General features: G+C 41.3%; 1 protein-coding gene across 11 annotated transcripts in view; it reads right to left on the bottom strand.

The window, feature by feature from the left end:
• IGF2BP3 (insulin like growth factor 2 mRNA binding protein 3) overlaps nt 1-27,724 on the bottom strand; it is a 157,654-nt gene that overhangs the window by 30,791 nt on the left and 99,139 nt on the right. For 5 of the 11 annotated variants that reach the window (XM_017975256.5, XM_078342562.1, XM_078342558.1 and 2 more), the window contains 4 exons: nt 16,532-16,583; nt 16,379-16,442; nt 4,640-4,921; nt 226-360 (listed from right to left, as the gene is read on the bottom strand). In XM_017975256.5, the coding sequence (XP_017830745.1) occupies nt 226-360; nt 4,640-4,921; nt 16,379-16,442; nt 16,532-16,583 (533 nt within the window). The remainder of the gene's footprint in view (nt 1-225; nt 361-4,639; nt 4,922-16,378; nt 16,443-16,531; nt 16,584-27,724) is intronic. The other 6 variants (XM_078342563.1, XM_035253651.3, XM_078342556.1 and 3 more) reach the window with 4 other exon arrangements.

Here is a 27,724-nt window from a genome sequence, read left to right as displayed (position 1 = left end):
ACTTCTCCATTATCACCACTTGCCCCATGTTCAAACATGAATGAAACTGTTTAAATATAAAAATACTTAATGCTTCACAACCAAATCAACAGTGCCAACCACTGTAGCTCATCAGGATATCATTTCCCTTTGTTTGTTGGCAATTCCCAAGAACTGAGTTAGAGAAATCCAAAATAAAAGAGCACAAATAACAACCTCTTTCACAAGACCGTCTTCTTTACTCACAATTTTATATCTTGAGCTTCCTTATGCATAATCTCCAGAATAGACTTACAAGCTGCAGAGGTGCCTTCAGGGGTAGAGAGGATAGTAATTGACTTCTCAGCAGCCCCTGCATTCTCTTTACGGTGGACATCAATTCTGACAGTAGGCACAAGCAGAGAGGAAGAGAGAGCCATAAGGGTATATTCACAGTGGAGTCTATAATTACCAACTGCAAAGTCATAGGGCTTCAGGGCAAAGCAGATGACTCACTTCCCTCAAGAGCATAAACTTTCAATAAGCTGTCAACATTAAGGCCTTATGAGACAAATTTTAATTCTAGAAACGCTCCCCTTTCTCCTTCCTCAATCCAACCAAGCAGGGACATCTTTCCATTCTACCCAAGCTGTTTGTGCTTACAGCTTCCTTTTAGATGCCACAGAACAAATGTCTTATGACAAAGAGCCTGGATTCAGTCTGCTCTAAAACAAATAGGAACTGGAGGGCATGCCAAGAGAGGAGTTGGAATCCCATAAGCCAAGTTGAACTGCTTATTCTGCACAGGATATCCACCATTCATTCATTCATTGGATGAGCAGAATTTCACCAACCTGTTTCCCCTTTGCAAGGTTCTTCCCACATTTTGCCTCCTTGATAGAGGAGAGTCTGCAACACATAGTGATAGGAATAGGAACCTGGAGAGAGGCAATTCTAATTCAAGAAAAGCAAGCGGCCAATAAACTAAAAAAAAATTAGTGAAATTATTAGTTTAATTTCACTAATAATTATGTGTGCCAGTTAAAAGAATGTCATTTTATTCTAGACTTGCAAAAATTGAGATAGAAAAAAATTAATGGGCAAGATGATGGGTAACAGGGCACACCCAATACTTTTAGTGCAAGTATAGAGCAAACTGGTCAGCAAAATGCTGAGCATCTCATGGCTCAAGAACTGAACTTCTTGTAACATCTACAGATATAGTCTCATACATGGGCTAAGAGTGATGTTTCTTACCGTTGGCACTACTGACTTTTTTGGGTCAGATTCTTTGTTGTGCATAGGGTGTCTGGTGCACTGTAGAAAATTGACTAACACCCCTAGCCTCTACCTACTAGATATCCAGTAGCATGCCCCTCACCCAGCTCTCACAGCCAAAAATGTCTCCAGACATTGCCAAATGTTCATGGGGATTGGGGCAGGGAGATGATCATTTGTGGTTGAGAACCACTGGCATGGGAAAGTTCTGTTTCTAATAGACAAAAAGAAAATTAGAATTTCTGACTGCAGGAAGAGATGGTTAAATACAGAAAGAGATGCTTAAATAACAATATATTCATATCATCAGATGTTTTTGAAAATGTGGTAAAATTAAGAGTACCAATATAGTAAAAAGTCCTTAAGTGAAATAATGCAATTCATACCATGATATGACATGTTAGTAAATATAGTCAACAAGCCCTATTGAGATACATCCCCAACTTACCAATGGTTACCCAGGTGAAACGAACGGTAACTTTTAAATTTACATATTTATGCATTTTAAATTAAATACAAAATAAGTCTGCTGTTATTTAAAAAGTACAAGAAAGAAAATCAGCTATTCAAAAAATATGTATTTTGGGAAAATTAAGTATTTGTTGAGTTCCTTTGGTCACTCAAACACTTGAAGATAAAGAGCTAAATAAATAATTCATGGCCCTGAGAGTTGCCATTTGATCATGCTAATAAAAATCAAGATTTGGCTTTCATTTTCGTAACGTTTGGTGGATATGCTGTTGAAATCTTAAGATTTACCTCAAGAGTTAAAGATAGAACTAAAAATAAGGGCAACATAGAAACGAAACAAATTCTGGCCAGGCACGGTAGCTCATGCCTATAATTCCAGCACTTTGGGAGGCCGAGGCAGGTGGATCACAAGGTCAGGAGTTCGAGACCAGCCTGGCCAAAATGGTGAAACCCCATCTCTACTAAAGACACAAAAATTTAGCCCAGTGTGGTGGCGTGTGCCTGTAATCTCAGCTACTTGGGAGGCTGGGGCAGGAGACTTGCTTGAACCCGGAAGGCGGAGGTTGCAGTGAGCCAAGATCACACCATTGCACTACAGCCTGGATGACAGGGCGAGACTCTGTCTCAAAAAAAAAGAAAAAAAGAAAGAAAGAAAGAAATGAAACAAATTAAGGGCTAGTAAAAAAAATAGCGTCTTAGATAACAGTCCCAATCTTTAGAGTCCTCTTCTCGGCTGCTGTTTTAGTCCCCAGTCACTGTCATGTCTGTCTTCCAGTAACATGTTAGCATCCTTCTTTGTAGTTTATTTCCACCCTTTCACTGTGTTAGGGATTACTAAACTCCGATCCCCTGAGAGAAGGGAATGTGGCTTTAGAGATTAGGGTGGTCCTCTGAGACCATTCCAGAAACAGAGGTTCTGATAATGACTAATTTTGATGTCAAGAGTTAATTAAATCCACTGGCAGAGTTCTGCAAATGAATCATCGGATATTACAAAAATTGCTTCCTTTCCCCTATCCCCATCTTCCTGCCTTAAGTAAAACAAACAGTTCGATTTAAGTCACAGCTCTTTCATCTGACAGGGAAATGAGTAGATCGAAAAGGAACAACTCTAATCTACATGATGAGGAAAGGAAACCATATAATGAATTTCTGCAGCTAATGGTGGATCAAGGGAAGCAAGAAGCCCTTAAATTTTAAGATGAAAGCTAGGCCGACCGACTAGGCTATGGTCCAGTTGTCTTTCCCACTCCTACATGATGAGGTCAGGACCATTAATTCTATATTCAGGTAACCAGCACCCAACATCTCCTGCTTTAAAACAAGGGAGCAAGATCAGATCCAGTGCAGGGGGGGTGGTGGGTATGGACCACAACTCAGTACAGTTCTTTTTGGTTCTGCATGAGAAATGGGTCAGCTAGTCCAATGCAGGCATGGTGCCTATGATGAATATGCATGTCCTCTGAGGCCGGCTGGAACAAACACATAAGCAATGTATACAGAGCAGTGTAGTCCTAACTTTTAAAGAAAGACTAAGCTTATTTCCTTGGATCTCATTTAAAAAAAAAAAAAATTATCCTTTCTAAATTTAAAAGGCAAAATAATCCTGTCATTTCTGTAGCTGATCCAAAGCTTGCAGAATGGCATTTTTGGATACGGCCTTTTCTTCCCAGCACACTCACAAGTTCTTCAGGAAATACAGTACTGTGCTCGCTTGGGCAGCACATATACTAAAAAATAGGAAATACAGTAGTAGCAACAGGGCCAGAGATGTGCCTTGTAGCACGTTACAGAGCTAGGTATGGGGGGAAGAGTTTGTCACCAAGCTTCTTTGGGTCAAAAAATATCCACATACTCTACAGTAGTATGGTTTCTTTTTTTTTGAGACCGAGTTTTCACTCTTGTTACCCAGGCTGAAGTGCAATGGCGTGATCTCGGCTCACTGCAACCTCCGCCCCCTGGGTTCAGGCAATTCTCCTGCCTCAGCCTCCTGAGTAGCTGGGATTACAGGCACGCGCCACCGTGCCCAGCTAATTTTTTGTAATTTTTAGTAGAGACGGGGTTTCACCATGTTGACCAGGATGGTCTCGATCTGTTGACCTCGTGATCCACCCGCCTCGGCCTCCCAAAGTGCTGGGATTACAGGCTTGAGCCACCACACCCGGCCTAGTACTATGGTTTCTAAAGCAAAACTACTAACATACAATACATGAGAATTGAGAAGTATCTTAGATATACGTGAAGGGCTTCAAACATAATTCACATGTAGTCATTTTAATCATTTGACAAAAGAGCCTTCTATGTAGCAGGGCTTGGCCCTGGGGCTACAGTAGTAAATAAAAACATAATTCCTGCTTTCTTCTCCTGACAATTAGCTCCAACATCTGAATGGAAATCTTCTAATCCCTTATAGCCTACCAATTAAAACCATCAAACAACATCCAGAAGAAAAAGCCATTCGAATCACATGGCTTAATCACAGGAAAAATTTGGACAGTAAGATGAGCAATTCTTTACTCAACTAAGGCAAAACTGCAAAACCATCTCTGTATTGAGGCCACAAATAAAATGGACTGGACCCAGAAAATTACTTCTAAAAGCACTGAGGGCAGGTGGGGGGTGAGGGATGGGACAGAGAACAACCTAGAAGCTGCCTTTTTGTCTTCCAGAACCTCCCCAACTAGAAGAGGATTAGGTATCATTTGTTTTCCATTCATGTGTGAAAATTTGAGGTTCCCTTTGAGACTGAGGATCAGCTCCAGATTTATATGAAATGAACACCAAGATACTGCAAGATTTTTACACATTCGCAAGTACTGTACAAGAAGTCCTCATGCAGTGTTCAGAAGGGCACCAAGTACCAGAACAATACACTGTTACTAACATTTCAAAGGGAAAGCACGGACACCCATCACACACTGAATATACTCACTTAGACTGGGTCTGTTTGGTGATGTTCCGAATGGTGGCACCTTCTTTCCCTATGATGGCTCCAACAAACTGAGTGGGAACCAGCAGGCGCAGAGGCAAATCACATGGTTTCTGCTTGGACATGGATCCTGGAGACCCCTGCCTTGAGGAGCCCCTCTGCCCAAGCCCCCGGCGACCTCGGGGCTGCTGCAAGGGGGTTTGCTGGACGGCCATTTCATCAGGGATATAGGCTACTTTCAAGGTGAAATTCTCTAACTGAAATCCATTCAGTTTGTCTAGTGCTCTGAAAGTTGACAAGGGGCAGGGGTAGGAAGAGGAATCACTCTATATGATACATCTTTTAGCAAAGCAACACCCATCCCTTCTACTCAGCATTACTAGCTATACATTTCTGAGTAAAGCCCCAGCACAAGCAGCAAACCCACCACACACATAATCCTCCCTCTCCTCCACCCTGCACCACCACCACCCACACACATTCTCTGAGACAGTAACAGTGGGGAAAAAGGCCCCAAGTTTCCAAAGTGAACATATTTGCCATCTACTAATGAAAAATAGAAAAACAAAAAACTCTTTGTCAAACTCTTGGCTAAGTTTAACCCATAAGGTTATTAACAGTTTAAGAATAGGTAAACAGCAAGAGAGAAGCAAGTGGGCTTCTTGCCCTGGCTAATGTTTCCAAATCACAGTAAAGAGACATCAGAAATACATAGCTCCTTCACTTCACCCTCTAAAATATGAAATATTTAAAACCATTTTAAGAACCAGTGGACAAATCTCTAAATCATTCACAACAGACTATCCTGAGTATTAAATTCTACCAATCACACTCAGTACCTATTATGAGCCAGTCCTCAAGAAGACAGGAGTCCCTGACTTTGTGGTTTATGATCTGATTTTGGGCAAAGAGGCAGGGGTGGTGATAAACCAAAAAAAGAGAACTACTTTTTAATCTGTTCATTCATTCACCACACTCTTTGGGGAAGGTTTCTCTCTTCTTCATTCTTTTGGTTTTTTTGAGACATAGTCTCGCTCTGTCACTCAGGCTAGAGTGCAGGTGCCATCTTGGCTCACTGCCAACTTCCACCTCTGGGGTTCAAGCAATTCTTGTGCCTCAGCCCCCCGAGTAGCTGAGATTACAGGTGTGCACCACAATGCCTGGCTAATTTTTGTATTTTTAGTAGAGCTGGGGTTTCACCATGTTGGCCAGGCTGGTTTTGAACTTCTGACCTCAAGTGATCTGCCTGCACTGGCCTCTCCAATGCTGGGATTATAGGCATGAGCTACCTTACCCAGTTTCTTTTTAATTCTTGATCTTTATTATAACATGCAAAGAAAAGTGCCCAAATCTTGAAAATAAATCTCAGTGAATTTTCACAAGGTGAACACACACATCCAGATCCAGAACTAGAACACACCAGGGCTCCAGAAGCCCCACCAGCACCTGTTTTCAGTAGTCACTGCCCCCACAACCCCTCGCAGACTTCTAACACCATACACCACTTTTGCCTATTTAAAAATTTTATGTAAGTATATCTAAGTATACACGAAATATATTCTGTCATATCTGGAAACTATCTTAAGATTCTTCCAAATTGTTGTGTTCTATTTTCTGTTTTTTTTGTTTTGTATTCATTTCTTGTGTGTTCTATTTTCAAAGAAGAAAATAATAAACTAGTAGAAAGGATATAGCCCAAACTTCATAAACATACTCCTAATGATACATTCCTTTTTAACTCCCCAGCACACAACAAAATGAAAAACAAAAAGAAAGAGGTTCCCACACTTCCCCAGGCCACTCAGCTTCTTTGCTCAGATTCTGTTCCAATGGCCTTGAGTTCACCCCAGGTGGGGAAAAAAAAAAAAAAAAACAGGCATAAAATCGTCTCTTTCTAGTTGCTTGGTGTGGCCGTTTCTGGCTTGTACACTGCTTTATTTGCAAATCTGTTCTCAATTCTTGACTTAAATAGAAAAAAGGGGGTGGCGTGGGAGAACCGTTCTAGCACCAAAAAGGTCACTGAGGGCTGGGACCTGGAAGATAGATCCAGACAAGCACAGGGCTCGCTGACATTCTCTGGCCCAGAATGATTCTGTTTCTCACTTCAATCCTCTTTCACTGTTCTACCTTCTCTGGCACATGAATGAACTCTTATTAAAAGAGTTGTAAGAAAGTAGCAAGAGGTTGCTCTGGCACCATCACCAACCCTCTAAGGCCCTTCCCAGAACTGCTGTTCATTGCAGTACTTCTAGAAATGGACCAATCCTTTCTATGTGTTTACAAACACAGGTATTCATGCCCAGTACCTTTGTTAAAACCATAACTGGGGTTGTGATGTTGACTGCTCTGGCTTCTTTTTAAATACAATGTCTTCAGATATTTTTGTGTGATTTCTATGTCAGCAGGCATTCTTTTCATAAGCTTCAGAGGTGATAGATGGCACACGCCACACTTATTTTGCCAATGCCTTGATGACAGAAGGTTAATGCTGTGCTTTCCCTCGTCCCCTTTTTCTCTTAAGGGAATGTGGATTAAGAACGCTAAAATATTTTGGTTATTTCTAACAAGACAACAGCTGACAAATTTTAATATTTATGGTGTATATTTGTTATAAAAAGTTGGAGTTGCAGAAGAGTCAACCAACTACAGATTCTTTCACAACAGCTTTAATATTTTTTTTTTCTGAGACAAGAGTTTTATTCTTTTTTTTTTTGAGACTGAGTCTCACTCTGTCAACCAGGCTGGAGTGCAGTGGTGTGATCCTGGCTCACTGCAATCTCCACCTGCCAGGTTCAAGTGATTCCCCTGCCTCCTCAGCCTCCTGCATAGCTGGGACAACAGGCATGAACCCCCATGCCCAGCTAATTTTTTGTATTTAGTAGAGACGGGGTGTTACCATGTTGGCCAGGGTGGTCTCCATCTCCTGACCTCGCTATCCACCCACCTCAGCCTCCCAAAGTGCAGGGATTACAGGTGTGAGCCACCGTGCCCGGCCGACAGTTGTATTCTTGTTGCTCAGGCTGGAATGCAGTGGCGTGATCTTTGCTCACTGCAACCTCTACCTCTAGCTTCAAGTGATTTTCCTGCCTCAGCCCCCTGAGTAGCTGGGAATATAGGCACACACCACTCCCCCCAGCAGCTACTTTTTCCATTTTTAGTAGAGAGAGGTTTTGCTATTTCGGCCAGCCTGGTCTCAAACTCCAGACATCATGTGATCCACTCACCTTGGCCTCCCAAAGTGCTGGGATTACAGGCCTGAGCCACCACACCCAGCCTTAAATGTTTTTAAAGTCAGGAATAAACAGATCGTTGAAGATTCTTTAAAAAATTAAGGAAACCTGAACCCAATGAAGGCATCAACTACATCTAGTCATAAAAGGTAGTCTAGTTCATACCACAGCCTTTTTCATTATAAATGGCATATTGCCAGCTTCAGAAGAGAGGAAGTAAATTTTGACTAGTGAACTAAGTCATTAACGTTACAAAAAGGTAGGTAACATTTTCTTGAGTGAGACAGACATATACAGATATCATTCTCCCTGGGGTAAAACAGAGGTATGCAGGTCAGTTACCAGATGCTTCTATATTCTAGAATCATCTAAATAAAGTCATATGTATCACGAGAAACAACTTTATAACTTGGCAAAAACTTCTAACTTTTATTGTGCTGCTTTAAAAAGATTTTTCTTTGTGGGGAAAAGAAAAAATTCTCACTGAAGAGATCAAATGGCCCAGGGTGCTCGTCTCCAGTGTACCCCCTGGACTCCAATGGCTCCAGACTCAGGCTGCTCCAGACATAACGCAGACAGCCCCTATTGTGTGTATCGGACTACCTAACTGCCAATCCAAGCAGAGTTCCTGACCTCTCAAACCACAGTGCTCCACATTCAGACATAGCTGAAAAGGTACAGGAGGAACCTAACTGCTGAATGGTGGCTTTCTCATGACTGCAGCTTCTAAGTTACTGAATTTAAGTCAACCACAAGAACCTTTCTAGGCACAAAGTTTACTATTCAGCTATGTCATATGGTGATCTGCTGAGTTCATGGGGGAAAAAATTTTAGTATTTTCACCAAACCCACTGTAGATGCAAGACATGAGATAAACAACTGTTATTATTTGAAACATATGTATTCGGTTAAAGAGAACTTGAAGATGTTTATCCAACATATATATAACTCAGGATCCTGGTTTTCTTCTTTTTTTTTTTTTGAGATGGAGTTTTGCTTTTTTTGCTCAGGCTGGAGTGCAATGGTGTGCAATCTCAACTCACTGCAACCTCCGCCTCCCAAGTAGCTGGGATTACAGGTGTATACCACCAAGCCCAGCCTTTTTTTTTTTTTTTTTTTTTTTTTTTTTTTTTTTTAAACTAGAAACGGGGTTTCGCCATGTTCGTCAGGATGGTCTCCAACACCTGACCGCAAGCAATCCACCTGCTGAGGCCTCCCAAAGTATTGGGATTATAGGCGTGAGCCACCGCACCCGGCCAGGATCCTGTTTTTCATCATCACTTGACTCTTTGCTCTTGATGCTATTTTAAGGGTCGCTGAAAAGATGCCGAGTAATTTTGTTAGTTGGTAGAATTTAATTATATTGGTAAGAAGTCTACTGGGGCCAGACGCAATGCCTCATGCCTGTAATCTCAACACCTTGGGAGACCAAGGTGGGTGGATCGCTTGAAGTCAGGAGCTCAAGACCAGCCTGGCCAACATGAAGAAACTCTGTCTCTACTAAAAGTACAAAAACTAGCCAGGCATGGTGGCATGCACCTGTAATTCCAGCTGCTCAGGAGGCTGAGGAATGAGAATTGCTCGAAACTGGGAAGCAAAGGTTGTAATGAGCCGAGATTGTGCCACTGCACTCCAGCCTAGGTGACAGAATGAGACTTTGTCTCCAAAAGAGTTCACTGGGATAGATCACCATTTAGAGCTGAATGGGCTTCAAAATAGAGAATAAGTAGTTCAACTTGAGGATGAGGAGGAAAGAGAAAGAAAAAAGAAGAAATGAGACCCAGACAAGATAAACGTACCCAAGACCCCACACATACAGATAGATCTGAATCATGAAAAAACAATACAGACTACAGACCAGAATTCTAGCCCAGCTTGATCATTAAGTAACCATGTTACCCTCCAAAGGTCATTTTCCAATTTGGCATTAGCCATCTCCCTATAAAATTAAAATATTAGACTCATAGTCCTTTCAGCTCTAAAATTTCATGCCTGGCTGGGTGCAGTAGCTTGCACCTCTAACTCCAGCACTCTGGAAGGCCGAGGAGGGAAGATCACTTGAGCCCAGGAGTTTGAGATCAGCCTGGGAAACATAGTGAGATCCTGTCTCTACCAAACAAAAAAGAAAAAGAAAAACATTAGCTGGGTGTGGTGGCACAAGCCCATCGTCCCAGCTACTTGGGAGGATGAGGTGGGAGGACTATCTGAGCCTAGGAGGTTGAGGCTACACTGAGCCATGATTGGGCCACTGCACTCCCAAGTCTGCCTGGGCGACAGAATGAGAAGCTGTCTCAAAAAATAATAAATAAAATTCCATGTCTAAAAAATCTCCTGCTTTTTATTCTCAGATGTCACTCTGTATATACTATAGGGTCCTAACAAAAATGAAGTTTAACCCATTATTGAATAGTCACAAATTCAATTATCTCCTTGTACCAAGAATAAGAGGTTGATACAATTCAGCAATCATTATTGAAAGTCTGGGTAATATGATGATCGAAAGGATGTACCTTAATGAAATAAATATTGGACAAAGCCCAAGTATAGGGCTTCATGACTATACTGGTTCTAAAAACAAAACAAAACGACATGGGCAAATGCCCTAGATGATGCACAACAGAAGACAGGAGAGGTGAACTGTGGTAAGGATCCGACACTATGCAGAGATTAGAACCAGCATAAATACACTGAATGAAAAACAAACCCACAAAATCGTGCAGAATGATCTTCGTAATTCCGAAAGTTACACTGCATGGGACAGTCTACAAAACTCTATGGCAAATTTAACAGTGGTTATCCCTGAATGACAAAAAAACAAAATCCCTTTGTCTCGGTGCTTTATTTCTTTTTCCTAAATAAATCTTTAATTTACATAATTGTTAAAGTTTAAATGGGAATTTTCTTACTTTTAGCCACTGGCCAAGTTGCTTCAAACACTTCTAACCATAACCACATTTATCTTATACAGGTATTCACAGTGATACAAAGGAACTTCAATTCTTTCTTTTTTTTTTTTTTTTGAGATGGAGTTTTGCTCTTGTCACCCAGGCTGGAGTGCAATGGCGCGATCTCAGCTCACTGCAACCTCTACCTCCCAGGTTCAAGCAATTCTCCTGCCTCAGAATGATAGTTTAAAAGTACAAATAAATATTCCTATTCCCTAACAAAAATAAACATCAGAATAACCCAAAACAAAAGAAAGTATAAGAACTAAATGTCAACACATTTCTAAGGGGTTCTTTGAAACACATGACAAATTGTCTCATGAGTTATGCCTGTCCTTGACTGTCTTATCTCAACATCCCTGGAAGAGGTAGGAAAATAGGTGGGCCTCTCTTGCTTTCAAGTGCATTCACTAAACACATACTTCCATTTTTAATGAAACTAATGAACTGAAATTTAAACTTGTCAAATTTTAATAATTCAAGACTTAAGCCTAAAATGAACACATGTATTAATATTTTATATAATATGAGTGCCATTAACCTTTGATTTACTTTACCACAAGGTGGCAGGAATTTCAATGTTAAATTCTGTCTTAAAGACAGAGCCATATTTGAGAACTCTTAAGTGACATTCATAGAGCTTTAAGTAACAGAAGCAGCTATAAACATGTTAAAACTAGGTCCCTGGTTCCACAGCATCAGTGACAGCCATCACTGGAAATGAAGTATACCAAACAATAACAGGTAGCAGCAGCAATCAAACATGTTGGAAAAATACATAATAGCTGCTGACTTTTGAGCTTTGACTATCTTATAGGTATTATGAAACGTGTTTTGGAGGTACTGTCTTAGTTTTTCTCAGTAGCCTCATTAGCTAAAGACTGCAGTTATTCCCATTTTAGAAATGGGGGTGAACCATGATAGATTAACTTGACCAAAGTCAGCTACAAAAGTGGGCCGGGCGCGGTGGCTCACGCCTGTAATCCCAGCACTTTGGGAGGCCAAGGTGGGTGGATCACGAGGTCAAGAGATCGAGACCATCCTGGTCAACAAGGTGAAACCCTCTACTAAAAATACAAAAAATTAGCTGGGCATGGTGGCACGTGCCTGTAATCCCAGCTACTCAGGAGGCTGAGGCAGGAGAATTGCCTGAACCCAGGAGGCGGAGGTTGCAGTGAGCCAAGATTGCGCCATTGCACTCCAGCCTGGGTAACAAGAGCGAAACTCCGTCTCAAAAAAAAAGAAAAGTGGTGGCACACAGTCTATTCCATGCAAACTGGACTGTAGAATTGAACTCTTAACCTCCAAGCTCTACTCATACTTTCTCAAGTATTATCAAGGTCACATAGCCTTCCAAACAACAGATGCTACAAAGAGAAAACTGAGAGTATCAGCATAGCCCTTGTTACCTAAAGGTTGAGCTTTGGGTGGCCTGCCATGGAAGGCATGGAGAATGATACCAGGTTGGTTTGGGCAGCAGGCTCTCGTGTGTGGAGCCCATGGAGAAGGCTTACAGGGTTCAGTGGAGTACGTCCCAGAAGGACCAGACTTTCCCAGGCTCAAGCTACTTCAAACTGCTCCAAGCAGCTCAAAACCAGTGGGTTAAACCAGAGTTACTGTTTACTGGGTTCATGTGTGCCAGGTCTTTTGAAAGGATCATTATCTACAAATATATGCATATATGCACAAATATTTCTCTTTAATCTTCACTTTGTAGCTGAGAAAACCGAAGCTCGGGAGTGGAGGCTACCAAGTCAGGGCTACCTGACTCCAGAGTTTCCACTTTCTCTACTACACCCAATGCCTCTCAAATAAAATTAATTCTCCTCACAGAATGAGAGTCTATTCCATAACCCTTTTAATATTAGAAAACGATGGTAACAATTTTTGTAACACTGTAACACAAAACCGAGTTTTCTACTCCTTAGATCTATTAACTTTTTAAAATACTCCATTTTTTTCCTAATTCTCTCAATTTCTGAATTCCTGCAGAGGGAGTGAGAATATTTTTTTTTTTTGAGACGGAGTTTCGCTCTTGTTACCCAGGCTGGAGTGCAATGGCGCGATCTCGGCTCACCGCAATCTCCGCCCCCTGGGTTCAGGCAATTCTCCTGCCCTCAGCCTCCTGAGTAGCTGGGATTACAGGCACGCGCCACCATGCCCAGCTAATTTTTTTGTAATTTTTTTTAGTAGAGACGGGGTTTCACCATGTTGACCAGGATGGTCTCGATCTGTTGACCTCGTGATCCACCCGCCTTGGCCTCCCAAAGTGCTGGGATTACAGGCTTGAGCCACCGCGCCCGGCCCGAGAATATTCTTATAAGGCCATTTGATAGGCAGGAAATAAAATTCAGCAGTCCCTCACCAAATACTCTTATTGGCAACTTTTGGTCACTATTTGGATTTAATAAATGTTAACTGACTGAATATTAGAATAAAGGAGATGAAAACTACTTCCCTAATTGAAATGCCTAATTTATTTCAGTTACCTCATTACTAAATTACATAATTCCTGACAGCCTTTTCCTTCCTCCTTGGGATCAACGAAACCCTAGCAACCTCCAACAACCACTTTAAAGAACACCAGTGTCGGCCGGGCGCGGTGGCTCAAGCCTGTAATCCCAGCACTTTGGGAGGCTGAGGCAGGTGGATCACGAGGTCAACAGATCGAGACCATCCTGGTCAACATGGTGAAACCCCGTCTCTACTAAAAATACAAAAAATTAGCTGGGCATGGTGGTGTGTGCCTGTAATTCCAGCTACTCAGGAGGCTGAGGCAGGAGAATTGCCTGAACCCAGGAGGCGGAGGTTGCGTGAGCCAAGATTGCGCCATTGCACTCCAGCCTGGGTAACAAGAGCGAAACTCCGTCTCAAAAAAAAAAAAAAAAAAAAAAAAAAAGAAGAAGAAGAAGAACACCATGTCTCTGCATTCAGTTTGCTGCCTGCTTAGGATTCTTTTCAGCAAAAATTCTGCCTTGACCAGACAGTCTGCCTTTCCTGTGCTTGAAGTCTTAATGCTGTTTTGTTTTTAAAGGAGAGAGGCTAAATGTCAATTACTTTATCCTTACCAAAGTTCCTCTTCTTATGTCTCCCACTCATGTCCTCCCAACTAACTGTTAAGCATTTTGTTTCCATTTAGCTAATTTAAGATTTCTAATAAGGGTACAACTACACGCCTCTGACAATCTCCAAATATCCTTGGGTTTATCACGTCATCCCTTATTTTCCAACAAGGACTTGGCTCTACTAAGTATTCAATATAAACCTTTGTATAGTAAAACATGGCCAGGTGTAGAGGCTCATGCCTGTAATCCCAACACTTTGGGAGGCTGAGGTGGGCAGATCACTTGAGCTCAGGAGTTGGAAATCAGCCTGGCAACATGGTGAAACCCCATCTCTACAAAAAATACAAGATTGCCAGTCTCATAATCCAGTCTCAGCATAAATAAAAATTAAAACAACAAAAAAGTAAACTGTAAGAAATATGGAGCCTCTGCTTTCTTGCTGCCCTCACTTTTATTCCATTCTTCTGAGGGTATAAAAGGTAAAATTTTCCTGGTCTTTTTACATGATACAACTAAAGAACAAAATTAGTCAAAAAAAAGAGAAAGAAAAATCAATTTATGACTCATACCACAATTTCCATAAGGTATGTCCAAGACCTTATATAGATTGCCAAAAATTTTTATATGAACAAAGGATACAAACAGAAGAAGTACCAGAATGTGTTTAAATATATTAAAAGCCTCCACTCTCACTTATGGTAAAAGTGAAAATTAACATGAGATCACTGTCACATACTAGATAGGCAATGTCTAATAAATATATGGGGGAGAATATGAAGAAACAAGACTACCCACAATGCTGATGGGAACTGAAACTAGTTCAAGCTCTACAACGAAATTTCAAGTGCAGTTCTACTTCTGGGAATTTATCATATAGATACACGCATGCATACACATGACATGCAACAAGAGATTCACTGCAATTTTGTTCATAACTGCAAGAGACTGGAAACAACCTAAATATCCAAACTGCGATTAATCAAAGTCATATCTATACAATCAAATACTATGTAACTATAAAAAATACATTTATGCTGGGCATCATGGCTCACTCCTGTCATTCCCAGCATTCTGAGAGGCCGAGGTGGGTGGATCACCTGAAGTCGGGAGTTTGAGACCAGCCTGATCAACATGGAGAAACCCAGTCTCTACTGAAAATACAAAATTAGTCAGGCATGGTGGCATATGCCTGTAATCCTAGCTACTCGGGAGGCTGAGGCAGGAGAATTGCTTGAAACTGGGAGGCAGAGGTTGTGGTGAGCCAAGATCATGACACTGCACTCCAACCTGGGCAACAAGTGTGAAACTCCATCTCAAAAAAAAGAAGCGTGTGTATATATGAATATACCTACACATACACACACACACACACACACACACACATCCATCCAAATGTTACAGTATCATTTGTGATAAAGGAGGAATACACACATGTAGCATTTGTTTTCTACCTGGTTATCTCCCAAGGGATGAGGTGCTTAGGGAAGAATTTGCACTATGTACATCTTCAAATCTTTTATATTTTGAACCATGTGAGTATTACTGATTTTACAAATAAAGTTCCATTTATTTTATACAAATTTCCACCTTCTTCTCAGTGTTATCTTTCCTTTCACAGTCCCTCCAGAGTGAGTCTTGCCTTTAGGAACCTAGCTGAGCTCCACTCCTGCAGCTCATTTTACCTTTCCCCTTCAAGGCTCAGAGTCAGTCAATGTGGTCTTTCACCTTTCTGACACAGAGGACAGTCAGCCTGCTCCTGCCAGTATGGTATCTTGAGATAGTTCAGGCTTCTGTGGTCAGCTAACAGCCAGCGCAGTGCTACTGAGCACTTTGTATGCTATTCTTTTGTGTTCATATTCTGAGCAGATCTGTTAAAGGCCGTATTTGTGGGACTCCTGTTTCTTTCTCTATTGCTCAGTTTATTAGATCATTCCAAGCCTAGAGAATTATCTTTTCCTAGGGGAAACTGTTTGATATGCAAAGTATTGCCTTGGTTACTACACTGGAATTTTTTTTTTTCTGTAAATCTAAGAGCAAATTACATTGATCCAACATCTGCACACTCCTAAATGATAACAGTAATCAGAAAATCAGTGAGCAAGTCAACTTAATGTTTAACACTGTGTGTAACACATAAGCCAACTTACCAGCTTCAGATAAATAATATAAGTGTCATACAAAAGGGGGAGGAGGGAGAGACTTTATGTTATTTGGCAACAATACCCAGGCCAAGAGTTTCTGCAAATAGGTTGTGATTCAGCTTCATACTAGACCACTCTATTATTGGCATTAAAGACACATTGAAAATGTCATACACCTTTAACCAATGTAGATTCTTACTAGACATTCAAACTTTAGAAGAAAGGCACAATTGCAGGGTCAAACTTTGTAAAATAAAGTTTCTAACACCCACCAGCCCTTCTCAACTGAAAAAATCCACAAAACATGTTACTGTACTTAACTTAGTTATTATATATAGATTAAAAGTGTCAAGCTGCTTACTGTCTAGCTTGGTCCTTACTGGAATAGGTTACATTTACAACTGCAGTTTCCGAGTCAGTGTTCACTAGAGGAAGAGAAAAATGAGAATAAAGGTTAGTTTTCTTTCTACTTCCTTCCTTTTACAAATTTGAAAGCAATTCAGAAGACATGTACCTTGCTCACAGCTCTCCACCACTCCATACTGGACTAGTAAACTATCCAGCACCTATCAGGAGGGGGAGAGAAAATTATAAATTTTCAGTTTCCCAAGTTATTAGCAAGGGCAGGAATATGTCTTACAATTACTAAGTAATTGTGATGGAAAAAAGCTAACAATTATCTGGGGCTTTGGACTGCAGAACTGAGGGATGGATACCACAAATACAACACTCGGACTTCTCTTCTGCCCGCCCCTAGATCCCTGACATTAATCTCGTTTCCTATGGCTAACCAAGAAGTAACACTGGCTCAGCGAAGTGTGCAAACCCACAGCCGGCTGGTTCCTGAGGCTGAAGGAGGAGGATATATTTCTCATATATACACAAACACATCATCATACTTTCCCCTTGTATACAAAGTCACTAGACAAGGGACCAAGTTAAAAACTAAAGTTTAACTGGGCACAGTGGCTCACACCTATAATCTCAGGACTTTGGGAGGCCAAGATGGGAGGATTGTTTGAGGCCAGGAGTTTGAGACCAGCCTGGTCAACACAGTGAGACCCCATCTCTAAAAAAAAAATAAAAATAAAAAGAGAAAAAAACTAAAGTTTTATCTATAAGATATTCCTTTCCAAAGGACTTCCTTTACAGCTCTAATGGTTCTTACAGAACAGACTGCTCAAGGCAGGCTAGCAAAATGAAGACAGTACAGTGGATACTCCACATTGAGTCTTGAATTAAAGTCCAACATAAATATGTAGACAGCAAAGGTATGAAATGAAGCAAACATTTCTAAATCTATATAGGGCTGGGAAATGTACAATATGAAGCTATGATTTCACCATCTTTCCTGTAGCTGTGTTATACTATGCATGTCATCCAAATGGAGAGGCTGTTAAAACAGTAACTATAAGTTTATTATAATATCAGTTGCAGGTGTACGTCTCCTCAAGATAAACCAAATTCAGGTGTCCTTAGGGTTTAAGAGCTAGAGCCAAACAAAGTAAGTTTTTGTAAATTATAGCAAACTACTTACTCATCAATTTAACTACAAATTTTATTATTTATTTGCTTATTGGACAGAGCCTTGCTATGTCACCCAGGCTGGAGTGCAGTGGCATGATCACAGCTGACTGCAGCTTCAACCTTCTGAGTTTAAGTGATCTTCCCACCTCAGCAATCCGAGCAGCTGGGACTACAGGTGCATGTCGCCACCCTCAGCTAATTTTTTTTTTCCTTTTTAGATGGAGTTTCGCTCGTTACCCAGGCTGGAGGGCAATGGCGCGATCTCGGCTCACCGCAACCTCCGCCTCCTGGGTTCAGGCAATTCTCCTGCCTCAGCCTCCTGAGTAGTTGGGATTACAGGCACGTGCCACCATGCCCAGCTAATTTTTCGTATTTTTAGTAGAGACGGGGTTTCACCATGTTGATCAGGGTGGTCTTGATCTCTTGACCTCGTGATCCGCCCGCCTCGGCCTCCCAAAGTGCAGGGATTACAGGCGTGAGCCACTGCGCCCGGACCCTCAGCTAATTTTAAAAATTTTTTGATAGAGATGAGATCCCACTGTATTACTCAGGCTGGTCTCAAACTTCTGAGCTCAAGGGATCCTCCCGCCCTGGCCTCCCAAAGTGCTGGGATTGCACACATGAGCCACCTAGCCCTGGCCTAACTGCAAAGTTAAATGGGTGGCTCCTTGAAAATGTTTTCAGGCCCCAGGAAACAGTAAACCATTAGAAAAGAAATTTTTATGGTAATTTCCTACTAAATTTAAGTGATTTCTTCTAAAGGAAGGTTTATCTTATGTGGTAGGTATCTTTAAAGCTTTTACTTTATCTGGTTCCAGTTTGAAACATCTAACAAGGTTTGTCTGGGGTGAACTTTTGTTTTTAATTTTGGGATAGGGTCTCACCAAAAGCTATGCCAGAGTGCAGTGGCACAACCATAGCTCACTGTATCCTAAGCTCTGGGCTCAAGCAATCCTCCCACCCCAGCTTTCTGAGGAACCAGCACTACAGGTGCATACCACCACACCTGGCTGATGTTTTAAGTTTTTTGTAGAGATGGGGGTCACACTATATTGCCCAGGTTGGTCTCAAACTCCCAGATTCAAAGGATCTTCCCATCTGGACCTCCCCAAGTGCTGAGATTACAGGCATGACCCACAGCACCTGGCCTGGTTTTTCTTTTAAATAAGGTTAATACCTATTTGTGAGTGAAATGCCCCTTCATCGTTTTTATTTGGTAAATTTCTGAGGTATACACATAGAAGTACATTAATCTTTGTCTCCAATTATAGTTATTGTTAAATCACAAAAAGACATTCAAATATTTCATGAGTGAAGTGACTACTTCACAGGAGGAAATCCTGGTATATCTTATTAGATAGGGTATTCTATAAAAGGTGTGTGTCTATTTTACAGGTGAATTTGCCATGTAATGCTGATCACAGACACAGTTTATAAAGGCCAAAAATTAAAAAACCTCTCACATTGCCATTAAAAGATGAAATATACAACACATAATTTCTTAAAAACAAGGGTGGCTGGGCATGGTGGCTCACACACTTTGGAAACCCAAGGCAGGTGGATCACCTGAGGTACGGAGTTCAAGACCAGCCTGGCTAACATGGCAAAGCCCTGTCTCTATTAAAAATACATAAAATTAGGTGGGCATGGTGGCGGGTGCCTGTAATCCCAGCTACTCGGGAGGCTGAGGCAGGAGAATTGCTTAAACCCAAGAGGTGGAGGCTACAGTGAGCAGAGATCACACCACTGCAGTCCAGGCTGGGCAACAGAGCAAGACTCTGTCTCAAAATAAATAAGTAAAATTTATTTTTTAAATGAAAGCCTCACTAATAGTAGAGCTTTATAGCAACTTGGATGGAGGCAGGGGTAGAGGAGGGGTTCAGGGAGGAGGTAGTTGCCAATTTAATGTTTAATTAAACAAACATCTTTCTTAATTCTTCTAAAAAGCAATTTGTTCAGTAACTAAGTACATTAGTCTCCACAAAGATTACCTTATGCCTCCTTAACTTTTATTACTCTTAGAGATAACACTACAGAAACTACCTGTGATCTACAAACAATACTGACTAATCCTACAATAATGCCAAGGAAACAAATGTTCTTTTGAAGAAACATTGCCGAAGTGTTAGAGAAGTATTTATACACACACATATATAAATGATACCTGTAAAGTTTGTTGGGTTTTTTTTTTTTGTTTTTTTTGTTTGTTTGTTTTTGAGACGAGTCTTGCTCCGTCACCAGGCTGGAGTGCAGTGGCGCGGTATTGGCTCACTGCAACCTCCAACTCCTAGGTTCAAGCTATTCTCTTATCTCAGCCTCCCGAGTAGGTGGGACTACAGGCAAGCTCCACCACACCCAGCTAATCTGTGTGTTTTTAGTAGAGACAGGTTTCACCTTGTTAGTTAGGAGGGTCTCAATCTCCTGACCTCGTGATCTGCCCACCTCAGCCTCCCAAAGTGCTCGGATTACCAGTGTGAGCCACAGCACCTGGCTGGTAAATTTTTTAACTTAAAAATTGGGGGACGATTCCCCTTGTCCTCTTCCAAGTTAAGCCTGGTAGAATGGCTTCTACAAAGAAGAGTGGCAAGAAAAAGGGCCGCTCTGCCACCAACACGGTGCATCATCAACATTCACAAGTCCATCCACGGAGTGGGCTTGAAGAAGACTGCCCCTTGGGCATTCAAAGAGATCTGGAAATGTGCTATGAAGGAGACATGTTCACTGACACGGGCTCAACAAAGTTGTCTGCCAAAGGAATAGGGAATGTCCTACACCATAATCTGTGAGCAGCTGTCCAGGAAGTATAATGATAATGAAGATTCACCACACGAGCTCTATGTTTTGATTACCTACGTACCTGTTACCACTTTCAAAAATCTACAGTTAGTCAATGTGGATGAGAATTAGCCACTGATCATCAAATACGTTAAAGTTATAAAACCACACACACAAAAAACAAACATTAAAATTTTCACTGCATATATTCAAAACAAAATTGCTTGTATAATTTCTAATAATAGATAAATGCTATTTATCTATTAATCTAATAATAGATCTATTATTTATATCTATTATTTATCTAATAATAGATAAATGCTATCTATTTCTAATAATAGATAAATGCTATTGGTTGTCAATTTTTGTGTATGTAAAGTCTTTTTTTTTTTTGAGACAGAGTCTCACTCTATCACCCAGGCTGGAGTGGAGTGCTGTGATCTCCACTCACTGCAATCTCCATCTCCCAGGTTCAAGTGATTCTCCTGCTTCAGCCTCCTGAGTAGCTGGGATTACAGACAAACCCCACCACAGCCAACTAATTTTTTTATTTTTAGTAGAGACAGGTTTCACCATGTTACCCAGGCTAGTCTTGAACTCCTGACCTCAAGTGATCCACCCATCCCAGCCTCCCAAAGTGCTGGGATTACAGGCATTAGCCACTATGCCCAGCCATGAAAAGTCTTTAGAAAGGTAACTAGAAACTACAATCCTGTGTACTTTTTTAAAATGGGGAATTTTATTGTCTGTAGATAATACTTCAACAAGCATGATTTTACACACACACACACACACACACACACACACACACACACACACACAACAAAACAACCCTCTCATCCTTAGAAGAAATAGGTGCAGAATCAATCTTGGTACCTAGCTGTGAACTAATTTAACAACACAACTTAGGAGATTTTACATAGACACCATAGATGGATTTCAGTGAATCTTTGATTTCTTTTCTTTTTTTTTTTTTTGAGACGGAGTTTCGCTCTTGTTACCCAGGCTGGAGTGCAACGGCGCAATCTTGGCTCACCGCAACCTCCGCCTCCTGGGTTCAGGCAATTATCCTGCCTCAGCCTCCCGAGTAGCTGGGATTACAGGCGTGCGCCACCATGCCCAGCTAATTTTTCGTATTTTTAGTAGAGACGGGGTTTCACCATGTTGACCAGGATGGTCTCAATCTCTTGACCTCGTGATCCACCTGCCTCGGCCTCCCAAAGTGCTGGGATTACAGGCGTGAGCCACCGGGATCTTTGATTTCTTACTCAAGGTTTCAGTACAAGGTTTGGGAGTAATCACAACAGAATAGGGAGAGAGCTGTCAACAGCCTAGTTAAGATTCTCAAATCTCAAAAGGATTTCCAACCCCCCAAATGACTGGAACTGTACTGTAGTAACCCCATCAATTTTAAGGCAGGCATTATCTAAGTACGCTCTTTTATATCAAGAAGGGCTCCAAATCATGCCACTCCAACCCACTGAACTCTCAACGAGTAAATACAACTTACACATGGTAAGTTCTGACATTTTGCGTTTTTTTCTTTTAAAGAGACGGGATCTTGCTATGTTGCCCAGGTTGGAGTACAGTGGGTATTCACAAGTGCAATCCCACTACTGATCAGCACGGGAGTTTTGACCTGTTCTGTTTCCTACCTGAGCTGGTTCACCCCTCCTTAGGCAACCTGGTGGTCCCCCACTCCCAAGAGGTCACCATACTGATGCTGAACTTAGTGCGGACACCTTATCAGCATAGCACACTACAGCCCAGAACTGCTGGACTCAAGCAATCCTCTAGCCTCAGCCTCCCGAGTAGCTGGGACTACAGGTAGATGCCACCGCACCAAGTTTTTCTTTTTTCTTTAAGAGACAGAGTCTCACTGAAGTGCAGTGATGTGATCTTGACTCACTGCAACCTCCGCCTCCCAGGCTCAAGCTGTTTTTGCGCCTCAGCCTCCTGAGCAGTTGAGATTACATGCGTGTGCCAAAACACCTGGCTACTTTTCATATTATAATAGAGACTAGGTTTTGCCATGTCGGCCAGGCTAGTCCTGAACTCCTGAGCTCAAGTGATCCGCCTGCCTTGGCCTTCCAAAGCGCTGGGATTACAGATATGAGCCACCATGCCTGGCTGCATTTTGCTTAATTCTGCATTAAAGAGGAAGATAAGACCGTGTGCTCCTGTTACCTGTCACATAAACTACCTATGTACCTGATTTTGTCTCCTACATTCTTGTCTCTTTCTCAGTACCTCTCACCCTTCTATGTCAGCCACAAATACTTCTTTTAAAGTCTTATTTAAAGGTTAAAAAAACGAAAACAAAAAAAACTAAAAACACCTCCCACTGTGTATTCCCAACACTTTCACAAATTCCCATACCTAAATAAATTTTACTCAAACCAGAAAGGAAACATTTCTCTATGCTTACTTACATAAGTTTAAGTTCCAATGACGGGAGAGGGAGAAAGGAGTATAAATACAAATTAAAGCCTCACAGAAAATGTCTTGTTAGAATTCCCCCCTATTATGTATTTAGGATGTGAAAGCCTCAAATGTTCAGCCTTTAAAAAAAAAATGTTCATCCACAGCCGGGTCTGGTGGCTCATGCCTGTAATCCTAGCAGTTTGGGAGGCTGAGGCAAGTGGATCGCTTGAGGTCTGGAGTCTGAGACCAGCCTGGCCAAGATGGTGAAACCCTGTCTCCACTAAATACACAAAAATTAGCTAGGTGTGGTGGAGCACGCCTCTATTCCCAGCTACTAGAAAGGCTGAGGCAGAGGAATTGCTTGAACCTGGGAGGTGGAGGTTGCAATGAGCTGAGATTGGCCACTGCACTCCAGCCTGAGCTACCGAGCAAGACTCCGTCTCAAAAAAAAAAAAAAAAAAAAGGCTCATCCAAATGTAAAAATAATACAGAAAGAATCACAGGAAAAATGCAAAGATTATAACTTTTCTGAATGTAGTGGTACAAAATTAAGATCACTCATAATGATCAAAAGTAGAAACAACCCAAATGCATGCTTATTGATTGATGAATGTAAACAAAATGTGGTATATTTGTACAATGGAATATTATTCAACCATAAGAGGGAGGTACTTATACATGCTGCAACACAAACCTTTAAAGTATTATGTTTCCCCGTTAGTATATTGGTTAAAAAAAAAGAAAGACAAGGAGGCATTATGCTAAGTGAAAGAAGACAGTCACAAAAAAATGACATATTATATGATTCCATATTTGTATGAAATGGCCAGAATAGGGAACTCTACTATAGACAGAAAGTAGATTGGTGGTTGCTTTGGGTTGATGAACGTTAAAGTAGAGGGCGATAGTTAAATGTTCCTTTTTGAAGTGATGAAAATGTCCTAAAATTGTGGTGATGGTTGCAGATTATCTATTAACATACTAAAAAAAAATCACTGAATTAAACACTTTAATGGAGAACTTCATAGTGTGTGAATTATATATCTCAGTAAGCTGTTAAAAAATACTAACAGCAACCTTCCAAGGCAATGGGCTAGTTTCGCCTTTTAAACTTTGAAGTATTGATAGCTTCTTGACCTTTTGGCCAATAATCATCCACAGAACCAGCCCAGTCTGATTCAACTTTGTGTGACAAATGGTGATTTGTTCTTCAGTTGCCATGGACCCCCAAGTTGCAAGTTCTGTAACCTGAGCCTGTCCAGATGAACCACACATGCAACCACAAGTGCCTGGACCAAGAGACAGGACCAAATTACGAAGTGGATACCACATGACATGATCCATGATCCAATCAGACTGAGCCCTAGTATCACCTTCTGGTATGATCCAGTCAGATCACACCTCCTGACATCACATCACTGTAAGATCCAATCAGATCATATCTCTTTACCCTCTGGCTATAAAATCTGTCCCAGCCCCCAGCCAGGCGAGACAGATTTGAGCCTGATTCTGTCTCCTTGCTTGACAGTCTTACCATAAACTTTTTTCTTTACGAAAAAAAAACAAAAAGGTTTTTACCTATGCTTTGGAGTTTGGCTTTCCATTGCACATGGACAAACAGAACCAGTTTGGTTGAGTAACAGTGTCATTGAAATACATGATAAACTGCATGAAATTTGATTCATATACTCATTCATGAGTGTATTCATAGTATACACTCATTAAACTATCACCATCATGCCAACAGTTTCTTCATGCCTCTCTTCAATCTAGTAGCCTAGTTTATTGATACATACAGAGATCACTGCAATAAAGACAGTTTAAAAATTATCTTTTACCTGCAGCGTGATCAGATTTCCTCAGCCACACACCAGCCATATCCCCACCTCCCTCACAAAACCGGCTGTATTTTAGCTGATACCACTATGGGCATGAGGTAGATAACTGATGTTCTGCAGATAAGCCTTCTGTTGATCGCTTATTGTTTATACCTACTGCTCAAGTCCCATCATTCCTGGACTATCTGAACCGAGTCTGATTGGCATGCTTGCCTGCAGCCTAACACTCCATGACTATATCCTCCTGCCAGCAGTTACTACCCTTCTGTGGTTTCAAATTGCCAGTATAACTTATCCAAACTTCAACATGGCACAGGAGATTGTCAGTTACCTGATACTACTTCTCTCTTCCATATATTCAATGTACTTCACACACCTATGCTCCAGTCATGCCCTCAAAACTGGGTAAAGTGCCTTTCTTACAATTCCTTTGTTGGAAATGAAAGCAATGTCACTATATAATCTCTTTCCTGATCTTTATTTTCCCACTAGACTAGTGATTATTAACCATAGTGATGCCATTGTCATGTGTCACAGTAATCTATTTTTCAGAGTCACACTGATTTCCATGTTTATAATACCTACGATCTTAAATTCCAAGTCTTTTTTTATTTGACTAATTACATTTGCCTTATGTGTTTCAGAAGATGGAACAACATCATCAGGAATTACAGTCTGCGCACCAATCTATATCCTGAAAGTCTCTCTGGAAATGGGTTACTCCCTCAATATGGCAGTAAAACAGCTGCACTACCCATACACCTCGTAAGGGAAGGGGCCATGTCTTATCTTTGAACCCAGTGCTCAGGATCAGTGATGAACAATAAAAGGTTAAAAAGGAGTCACTTTCTTTTTTTTTTTTTTTTTTTTTAAGACAGAGTCTTGCTCTGTCGCCCAAGATGGTGTGCAGTGGTGTGATCTCAACTTACTGCAACCTCCGCCTCCTGGGCTCAAGCCATTCTCCTACCTTGGCATCCCGAGAAGCCGGGATTACAGGCATGTGCCACCACATTCGGCTAATTTTTTGTATTTTTAGTAGAGACAGAGTTTCACCACATTGGCCAGGCTGGTCTCCAACTCCTGACCTCAAGTGATCTGCCCATCTTGGTCTCCCAAAGTGCTGGGATTACAGGCATGAGCCACCACACCCACCCAGTTCTAGTTTTTTTTTTTTTTTTTTAAAGTCCTTAATAATATAAGCAAACAGGTATTTGTCAGGAATTTACATAAAAGATATAGAGGCTGGGCACGGTGGCTCACGCCTATAATCCCAGCAACTTGGGAGGCCAAGACAGGCAGATCACGAGGTCGGGAGTTTGACACCAGCCTGGCCAATATGGTAAAACCCCATCTCTACTAAAGACACAAAACTTAGCTGGGCATGGTGGCACATCCTGTAGTTACAGCTACTCTGGAGGCTGAGGCAGGAATATCACTTGAACCCAGGAGGCAGAGGTTGCAGTGAGCCGAGATCACAACACTGCACTCCAGCCTGGGCCACAGGATAAGACTCCATCTCAAAAAATATTTTAAATAATATATATATTAAGATATAGAAGTGGAACAAGCATTATGAAAATCACAGTGGGATTAAAGTATTAAGAAAATGCAAAGTAGGATATTTAGCGCTCTCTTGCCCCAGCATACCCTTTGCCAACACACACACACACACACACACACACACATACACGCAACTCCTTCCAAACACCAAAACCAATCTCAGTCATTGGGAAGGGGTTTCTAGAAAGGAGTCATCTTGCCTACTACTCACTATTACAAGAGGAGCAAAAAGTCTCCATGGAATCACCCTTAGAGCTTGAGATAGGGAGATGAAGAGAACATCCTTCGAACAGCTAGCACATTTTATAGAAACAGGAAATACTTATCTGTTATGGGTAAGATCATCTCAGGAACTTTGCTCTTTTACATCTATTTGTGGAGAAATGGCTATACTATCAAACTAAGAACAATCTATATTCCAGGTTCCAAATAATCATTTCTAGTTAAATATTGGTATATAATTCTAAAACAAAATAAATATCCACCTTAATGTATATTTCTTTAAAATGTTAGCATCTTAATTACTTGCATAACACTCGAACCATTCCTCACAGCAGTGTGAAAGTGACTGTCAAGCTGAGAAAGCCAGCACCAGAGACCCGACCATTAACAAGACCACGATGCATATCCTCTTTATCACTGAAAAACCCCAGAGGGAAGCTCAGCCTCCATCATACCACACAAAGCAAAGCCTCCCAACTTTCTAGCCATCTTCAATGTTCATAAGTTAGATCCTCTAACATGAGGAGGAGATGATGCTTTAGGATTCCTAAGAGTCATGTGATCAGAGCCTCAGAGAGCGAACAGTCCAAATGATGATCTGGTCACGCTGACCTCTGGAATCACAGTGGAAAAACCACATCCAGAGCTTCAGGGGCTTACGTTATGTTTCTCTTGGGCAGTGCTGAGTTAGACTGATTTAATTTTTATTTTAAATTTATTTTTTATTTCAACGAGTTTTTGGGGAACAGATGTATATGGTTACATGAATGAGTTCTTTAGTGGTGATTTTTGAGATTTTGGTGCAGTGTGTTCTCTTTTATGCCTCACCCCTTTCCCCTTGAGTCCCCAAAGTCCACTGTATCATTCTTATGCCTTCGTGTCCTCATAGCTTAGTTCCCACTTATGAGAGAGCATATGATGTTTGGTTTTCCATTCCTGAGTTACTTCACTTAGAATAATAGGGAGCTAGAGTGATTTTAAAAGGTGAGCTGAACAAGTCACACCCTACTATAAACTCTGAGAGCTTTCCTTTGGGTTTTAGGTAGATCCCAAATCCCTAACAAGTGCCCTGAAGGCCCTGTGATACATTAAGTCTTTTTTTTTTCCCCTAAGGTTCAATTCAGGTATAGATGCACTCATTATTTAAGGCCGTTCTCTCCAACTACACCAGCCTTCGTTCAGTCATGAAACAGGGTTGGTAACATTTGAGTGCTTTCTCGCAGCAGCACTGTCCCAAATGCTTTACCTACTTTAACTCAAATCCACACAATCCCATCAGGCAACATTATTCCACTTTACAGATGTGTAAACTGCAGCACAAAAAAGTTCAGTGTCAGAACTTGGGCAGGTAAATGCTGGAG

The sequence above is a fragment of the Callithrix jacchus genome, chromosome 11, assembly GCF_049354715.1.
Source record: "Callithrix jacchus isolate 240 chromosome 11, calJac240_pri, whole genome shotgun sequence".
NCBI classification, from domain to species: Eukaryota; Metazoa; Chordata; class Mammalia; order Primates; family Cebidae; genus Callithrix; species Callithrix jacchus.
Note: the sequence above shows the minus strand (reverse complement) of the source record. Positions and strands in the feature narration are given on the sequence as shown.